The sequence below is a fragment of the Tasmannia lanceolata genome, unplaced genomic scaffold, assembly GCF_043159265.1.
Source record: "Tasmannia lanceolata isolate RefF3 unplaced genomic scaffold, GAP_Taslan_0.1 ptg000013l, whole genome shotgun sequence".
NCBI classification, from domain to species: domain Eukaryota; kingdom Viridiplantae; phylum Streptophyta; class Magnoliopsida; order Canellales; family Winteraceae; genus Tasmannia; species Tasmannia lanceolata.
In genome coordinates this window covers 3,882,020-3,890,150 of record NW_027518690.1, presented here as the reverse complement: position 1 = coordinate 3,890,150, position 8,131 = coordinate 3,882,020, and the positions used below count along the sequence as shown (strand labels likewise).

The 8,131-nt window shown below is 40.2% G+C and overlaps 1 protein-coding gene across 1 annotated transcript; it reads right to left on the bottom strand.

Moving 5' to 3' along the window:
* Positions 1-291: 291 nt before the first annotated feature.
* GCL1 (GCR2-like 1) lies at positions 292-7,968 on the bottom strand. The gene is made up of 6 exons (XM_077393788.1): positions 7,758-7,968; positions 7,478-7,659; positions 4,945-5,056; positions 2,857-3,173; positions 2,513-2,642; positions 292-975 (listed from the first exon to the last, which is right to left on the bottom strand). Exons 1-6 carry the CDS (start codon positions 7,902-7,904, stop codon positions 634-636), a joined length of 1,230 nt encoding a protein of 409 aa, XP_077249903.1. The 5' UTR covers positions 7,905-7,968; the 3' UTR covers positions 292-633.
* Positions 7,969-8,131: the final 163 nt, after the last annotated feature.

Here is an 8,131-nt window from a genome sequence, read left to right as displayed (position 1 = left end):
TTGTAGTATCTTTATTGATCTTTTTAATATATCTGGTCGGGGTCCGCCTAACCCTAGCTTACCTATTTCAAAAAAAAAAGAATCAGATTTTCTGTTTGAAAAACCTGTTCAACTGTTCACAAGTTGTCATTTTAGTCGGTTTAAAAAAAAAATGGAAATATCCACAGTCGAAGTTTTTTACCTTGTTATATAATTCCTAGGCCGCACGGGCAATGCACGCGCATTTTTTACTAGTAAATGAAAACACACAAAAATAATGTATTTAACAAATGATGCTTAGAGGAGAGAGAGAGAGAGAGAGAGAGAGAGAGAGAGAGAGAGAGATTTAGTAGTAACAAAAAGCTGTTACATGAGCAACACCTTCACGCCCTTCTTAACATTTCATTGTAGACATGATAGTAGCATCGTGAGAAACTATATAGTTCTTCGGCGGACTAATTACAAGTTCATTAGCAAAGCTTTTATAACCCACTCTCCCACTAACTCCCTATAACAAACCCCATATGTACCTTTGAACTAACAAGAGAGGGCTCAACCCCAAGTAGACATAACTTCCACAGATAAGCAAAGAGTGAGCCAAATGCCTTAACACATGCTCAAGCCCCACAAGCCCTAACAAGGCTTCATTCTCCCCTATAGCTCAAACCCAGGAAACCTAGAGTTCTCCGGCGAGACTATGTCGAACCAGAGGCACGCGGTTCCAGCTAGCCCTTGGAAGAGTGAATAAGTGTGGTTGCCGCCTCGCAAGTCCCCTGCCGTTGCAAGTTTCTTTGCATTGTGATACAAAAAGCCGGCAAACGCCTTACACCGCTCTTTGTACAGTTCCTCCTTTGTAAGCCGATAGAGCGAAAGGAAGGCGTAAGCATTCCCACATATCCCGTCGGCAAGGCCCACCTTTGAAACCAACCCTTTCTTCCACACGACCTCCCCTGCTTCGATCGCGGCATCTCGGAACTCCCTGTCACTAGAAAATACCTGAAGAAATACAAAAAAATGATTTTTAGTAATTTTTACGCACGTATTTTGAATTTTAAATATAGGTAGTTAAGGTAGTTAAGCACATGTTTTTCATGTGTCTCATGTAAAACTACTTGCAATGGCCTCTATAAATATAATCCAAACACCCACAATTGTATTGGGTTTTCTTCCTATTTTTCCTACATTTTTTCAAGTTCTCTCACAGATCACCCATTACACACTCTCGAAAGAAAGAAAAAAAATAGATTTTATACTAACATCTCACACTGTTTATTTACTGTAGATCAGAAAAATCAATTTATATGATTTAATGTTTATAATCAGTAGTAATTAAGTATTGGGTGTTCCATGCAAAGTAAAGATCCCAGATTGGAAAAGTGAATGGAGATGTATGGGCTTATAAAGAGGCACCTTCCCCTTAACGGCTAGCTTTTAAGGGTGAGTTCTACCTGGGTCCCAATAAGTGGTATAAGAGTTAGGTAATGAATCATGATAACTCCCCCGTCCCCTCAACGATGGAAAAATTCTCTCAGGGAAGATCTTTGTAACCCGGGTGTACTCCCAAGGACTCTGGGCAATCCTCCCCCCTCTCTCTCTCTCTCTCTCTCTCTCTCTCTTAATGGCCAGCTTTTAAGGGTGAATTCTACCTGGGTCTCAACATTAAGGCCCTGTTTGTTTTGGATTTTAAGAATCGATTGCGAGTTCAAAACTGATTAATGGAGTTATGTTTAGGCCTTGTTTGATTTGGATTTTGAGGATCAATTGTAAGTCTAAAACTATTATTGGACTCAAATTTACGTTTAGGCCCTAATTGTTTGGGATTTTGAGAGCCTATTGGAAGTCCAAAGCTGATTAATGGACTCAAATTTACATTTAGGCCTTTTTTCCTGGATTTTGACAACCTATTGAGTGTCCAAAGCTGATTATTGGACTCAAATTTAACTTAGTTCCTTCGATAAAGATCCTAAGGGTAACCAAGTTAGGCCCTGCTTGTTTTGGATTTTGAGAACCGACTGTGAGTGCAAAGCTGATTATTGTACTCAATTTTATGTTTAGGCCCTATTTGTTGAGTCCAAAAATAATTATTGGACTCAAAATTAAACATAAATTTGAGTCTGATAATCAGCTTTGGACTCACAATCCATTCTCAAAATAATAAACCAACAGGGCCTAAACGTAAATTTGCAACATGAAGGATATCAGAAGAAGAAACTCCCAATTCAATAAGATGAGGCCATGTGTCAACCACCCCAACACATTAATCAGCTTTTGGACTCACAATCAGCTCTCAAAATCGAAAACAAACCGGCCCTAAATGTAAATATGGATCCAATAAACAGTTTTTGGGCTCACAATAGGTTTTCAAGATCCAAAACAAACAGGGCCTACCTGTAGTAGGTCAACTATTATACATTACTCTGAAATCAAAAGCTACAGTCCTAACATCTCAGGGAGTTCAGAATAAACTGAACTTCGAAAGAAAAACTCATGTTAAAATTGTGTTTACTAAAGCAAATTAAAGAAGAGGAATAACCTGTGCAGCCTTGCAAAGGGTGATGGCCACGCCGGTGGCGCCATGGGACCACTGCACTAGCTTGTCCCTCTGGTTTCCTTCGGTAGACGGGTAATTCCCACTGTGCCGAAACCGGTTCCTCACCATATACCTGTTGAGGTATAAATAATTAAATAAAACCAACTTTAACAGCTTAAGCGATTGGGGTAATTGGTCAATGGTTATATTTTGGTCAAAACCCAACAACTCATTGATATTAAAAAGTCACGTGTATGTCAACCCAAAAAAAGAGGTTAAGTATAAATAGTTAAATAACACCAATTCTAACAGCTTAAGCTTTTGGAGTAATTGGTTGTTTCACATACCTCAATGTCTCCTTCACATCTTCCATGTCTTTGTTGGAGAGTGGGAAGTGAAGGAGTGTGTGTAAGATTCCGGCGAGGCCGTGGGCCGCACCCCAATATCGAGTCCCATGCCACCTATACATCAATGGGCAAGCTGAGTTGTCAGACGCTCCGACCCGGCCTCCGGCCAACACGGCCTCCACGATCGGCATTAGAAGGGTTGTAGGTAGTGTTTCTTCTCCAAGATGCTTGTTTATGAACAGTGCGGCCCATAGAAATCCAGCTCGGCCGTAGAGAAGCTCATATGACATGCCGAATCCGCCCTCATCTTGTGCCACCTATATTTCATTAAGCCCAAATTCAATCAGACCAAACTTCTGAAGGTCCAAAAATAAGAGAATAAAACTCAAAGAGAAGAGAGGTGATGGAGTAGCTTAGTTGAAGGTGAATGCAAATGGTTTTGGAGTTAAGTATGATTATTTGCCCTTGAAAGAACCAGCTACAATGGCGCTCCCGCTGATGGTTTTGAAGTTAAGTGTGATTACTAGCCCTTGTAGCTGGTGGGTGGTTTTGAAGTTAAGTATGATTATTTGCCCTAGAAAAAACCAGCTACAAGGGCGCCCCCACTGGTGGTTTTGAAGTTAAGTATGATATTATTTGCCCTTGAAAACCCAACTACAAGGCCCCATGGGTGGTTTTGAAGTTAAGTATGATTATTTGCCCTTGAAAAAACCAGCTACAAGGACACCCGCACTGGACCATCTAACCAGAGTACATTTATAATGGCACAAAAAATGAAAAATTAAAGGAATAATAAATGCACTTTGGTGCGATGGTCCAATGGGGGCGCCCTTGGAGCAGGTATTTTGCAAGGGTCCCAATCCATAGCATGGGCGGGGACTACAATTTTACACTCCAGATTTTGATACCGTAGGAGCCACCATCTCTACCCAAACCCATGCATACGGCACCATCTCTACTCAAATCCGGCACCATCTCTACTCAAATCCATGCATATGGTGAGTCTACCATTTTACACTAGGTTTAGATGTTTTATACACGTTTAAACGTATTAAATGGATTTATTTAGGCAACTTTCCAACTTTGCCATACTATATTTTGTAAATTACAAAATTTTAAATGATTTTTTTGTATTTCCGTTTTTTACCAGGTTTTTTTAACCAATAAGGACACAAATACCTGGACCATCCAATCCATTTCACCATCAAGGCCCATTTTCATTGACGTGAGTCCAACCCACTGACGACAAAGATCACAATGCAAAGACACGTGTATGATTGACATATAAGGACACTTGGCATAACGTTAAAATGACTGTTTTATCCTCTCTAAAAAGTCTAAAGTATCATGACCATTATAAAGCTAGCCTATCTTATTCCTGCTTTTATAAAGTCCATAGTGAGGGCTACGGGTGCAAGTTTGGCCCTGTCAGCCTGACCCACCCTGAGCCCGAACAGAGTCAGGGCTGGATTTTCCAACCTTGAGGGCGGGTCAGGGTTCATTTTTTTAGACCCTGACTCAGCTTGGGTTGGATTCTGGGTTAATGCCTTGGGTACCCTGATCCAGTCCTAAGTTTTCTATTATAGAATTGAACCATCTGTGCATGTTTCTTTTGTTAATGTTTTCTATTATCTTGGATTGATGTTTCTTTATATTATTATTATTAATTGTCTCTGTTGCCCGTCATGTTGTTGAATTCATATTGTCTTATTTTGTTCCCTTTCTCTGTTTATTGATCATTTTGTTCTATATGATAAGTGGTTGCTTTTATTTTGGCACTCTTAACAGGTATTTGCACTCAGGGTCAGAGCGGGTCAGGGCCAAGATAATGTGTTCTAGGGTTGGGCTAGGGTTTTGAAAAACCCAACCCAACCCGACCGTGTTGCAGCCCCAGTGAGGGCTTTCTCTTTCACTATTATGAGTCTTTGTTGGGTCCAGATTCGAAAATGTTCTCTGTGTTCTAGATATTTATTTAGGTAGGAAAAAAAAATCAAGAAGGAAAGAGAAAAATCAGAGCATCTAATGGGGGTGTAAATATCATTTTGATGAAGGTGGGTGATAAAAAATAATATCAAAGAAGAAGAATACCTCAACGAATAAGTCCAGGAAGAGGTCCCGCCGTTGATGGTCACCTCTGTATTTAGCTACGACAGCCCCTAGGGCATAGACACCTGCCCTACCACATAAGAACGTCACATGCCTGTAATAATATCAAAATAAAGTGGTGTCAATATCACTTTCCCAAGAGCCCATCAGAGTCAATTAATTTCAAATACAGTCCAAGAGTAAAGAGAGAGAGGGCTGCATCTATCAAACAAGGGCTATAATTATGGTTATGGTAAGGACGATAATTAAGAGGTGGCCGACTAGGGACCCACTCATCAAAAAAGAAAAAGAAAAAAGGAACAATTACATGAGGGACAAACATTGGGCAAAATTATCAAGAGACCCATGCTTTTCAAAATTATCAGACAAAAGAGGTCTCGTCAGTAAAAGCTAGATGAAAATGCCCTTTGGCATTTACAACACATTTTGACCTTGTTTTTATCTTCTTCTCTCTTCTTTTACTTTTCCATTATCACTTTTTTGATTTTTTACCCTACTAGTCATCTTCCTCCTTGTTCAGCCACCATTGTTGCTGGCAAATCTTGAAAACTTGAATGTTGAGTTCTTACCATTTATATCTAGGTTTTGTTTTTCTATTTATTTTAGGGTTTTGCACTATTTTTCATTCCACTGTTTCTGATTTATCTTGTTTAGGGTTTAAGCGGTTTGTATTTTAGGGTGTGTACTAGAGATAATGCATGAATGGCTTCACTCACTTTTTTGGAAGACAAGTGGTTGTATAAGAAAAAGTTGATGTAATACATGAATGGACGGATACACATTTTTTGATTTACTTAAAAGTTTTTTTTGTAATACACAAATTGGGATGTAATATATGAAGCACATTTAATGAAAACAACATCCATTTCTTTTGTTATTTCTATCATGAGCAGAATTGTAATGCCATTAGAAGAGTTGCTATAGGTAGGGGTTTTGTAGCAGAAGGGGTTTATCAACTCTCTGGAAGGAGGTTAGTAACTCTCAAAAGTAGGGTTACCAATTTTCGAACGGGCTTAGCAAGTGTTTGAAAATTGGCCGAGGGTACTGGAGTTTTGGAATGGGGTTTTTAAGTCTCTAGGATTGGGGTTATCTAGTATAAAAAATGGGGTTACCAATTTCTGAATGAGGTGATCAAGTCCCTAAAAATTAGCCAAGGGTACTGGAATTTTGGAAGGGGGTTTTCAAGTCTCTGGGAATGCGGTTATCTAGTATCAAAAATGGGGTTACCAATTTCCGAGTGTGCTTATCAAGTCCTTGAAAATTGGCCGAGAGTACTGGAGTTTTGGAGGGGGGTTTTCAAGTCTCTGGGATTGGGTTATCAAGTATTAAAATGAGGTTACCAATTTTCGAATGGGCTTATCAAGTCCCTGAAAATTGGTCGAGGGTACTAGAGTTTTGGAAGGGGGTTTTCAAGTATTTGGGATTGGAGTTATCTAGTATCAAAATGGGGTTACCAATTTACGAATGGGCTTATCAAGTCCCTTAAAATTGCCCAACGGTGCTGGAGTTTTGGAAGGGGGTTTACAAGTCTCTGGGGTTGGGGTTATCCAGTATCAAAATGGGGTTACCAAAATCCAAATTGGCTTATCAAGTCTCTTATAAACACGTTTTTACTTCCTGTTTTTTTTCACTCGTTCATTTTCATTGTTATTTTTCTTTATACCCTACAATTCATCTTCCTCATCCTCCATTGAAAGGGAGAAGGAGAAATGCAAAACCCTAATAGGAAAAAAAACCTAGATATAGAGAGATAGATGGGAATAAACTCACATTTCAAGTTTTGGAGCTTTCCCGCCTCCAGTGGTAGCTAAATGATGAGACTATTGATAATTCCGCCTAATTTTTGTCCTGGGTAATTGTCCCAAAAAAAAAAAAAAAGCAACCATGTTCTCGTGACTCGTTTCCACACGTCTGGGAACCACGTGAAGTGGGCCCCAATATAGCTACCACTTCTAGACCCAAAATCCTCATCATCGAAAGATTTTAGCATCTTATCAGATGATTTCTGTTAATCCCAACCGTTCTTTCGTTAAAATATTGGGCGGAGCCAAGAATTTGCTAGCATGTTGGGACCCACATTTGGGGTCCACCATCTCTCCCTAATGTCCATGCATAAGGTGGAACCCACAATTAACTGATTATATTTTGATGTAACGAGCCCACTATTTACTCTGCATATTCTGATGTGTGGGCCCCACTAAAGTTGGTGATTTAGCCGAGATTTTTATATGTTGTGTGTGCGTGGGATGATCGAAACCGTTCATTTGTTGGCTGCACTGGGTAAATCATCTCCATAGGATGATCTAACCATCTGATCTATAGAGGTTTATACAACGGGCAATCACATTGTAAATTGAAGGGTTAGGATCAAGCTATGAAGATGATTTATGTGGTGCAATTTATTTACACTGTGGCCCAACAAATGAACAGTTTGGATCATCCTATGAAGTGGAGGGGCACCGACTTTAAGAAAAAAGTGGGCCCCACTTCTGGTTTCCTGGTATGAGAGAGAGACCTTTTGGTGGTACGTGCGACTACAGCACACGTCTCGACTATCTCGGCCCACAATAGCAGATCCTGCTGGTTTCCGGTCGCCTCGTACGCCCTCAAGCATGTGAAAGCCGTTCCAAGCAAACCCGTGTACACAGTGGGATCAATAATCAGCCCACGCCCTTCTCTCCATGTAGTTTCCACAATCTTAAAAAACACCAAAAATAGCCCCCCCAATTTCAATAGACACCCCCCATAAAAAAAATATTTGAGAAAAATCAGAAGAGGAAGAAATTAAAGAATACCTCATCCTTGAGGGAGATAGCGGCCTTGAGAAACGACTCAGTGGGAAGGGAAAGGGTCATCGAAAGATCTGCCACGTGGAGCAGATCTAGCCGTTCATCACTATCTTCATGGGTTTCCTTAGACAGCATCTGCACCGTTGAAGCCATGGACTTCTCTTTCCTTCTATCTCTGTACTCTGGTCTACAGTACGAAGTGGCGTTTAAATAAACACTGTTAATGTGACCGACATTAGATAAAAAGAAAGCCGCGTATACACTCTATCACGGTGTGATACATGTGCACAAGATTTTCCACATGTTATTTTCACTCCCCCTGCATTACGCATGCGCTCCCATTATAACGTGATTTGACGCCAAATAACGGCATAAGGTGG

What these genes read in the sequence shown, in the direction of transcription:
- GCL1 (XM_077393788.1), bottom strand. Translation starts at nt 7,904, where the DNA reads ATGGCTTCAACGGTGCAGATGCTGTCTAAGGAAACCCATGAAGATAGT. An exon ending in CTATCTCCCTCAAGGATGAG is followed by an intron (nt 7,660 to 7,757) that starts GTATTCTTTAAT and finishes GTGTTTTTTAAG; the next exon opens with ATTGTGGAAACTACATGGAG. An exon ending in GATGTGAAGGAGACATTGAG is followed by an intron (nt 2,643 to 2,856) that starts GTATGTGAAACA and finishes ATACCTCAACAG; the next exon opens with GTATATGGTGAGGAACCGGT.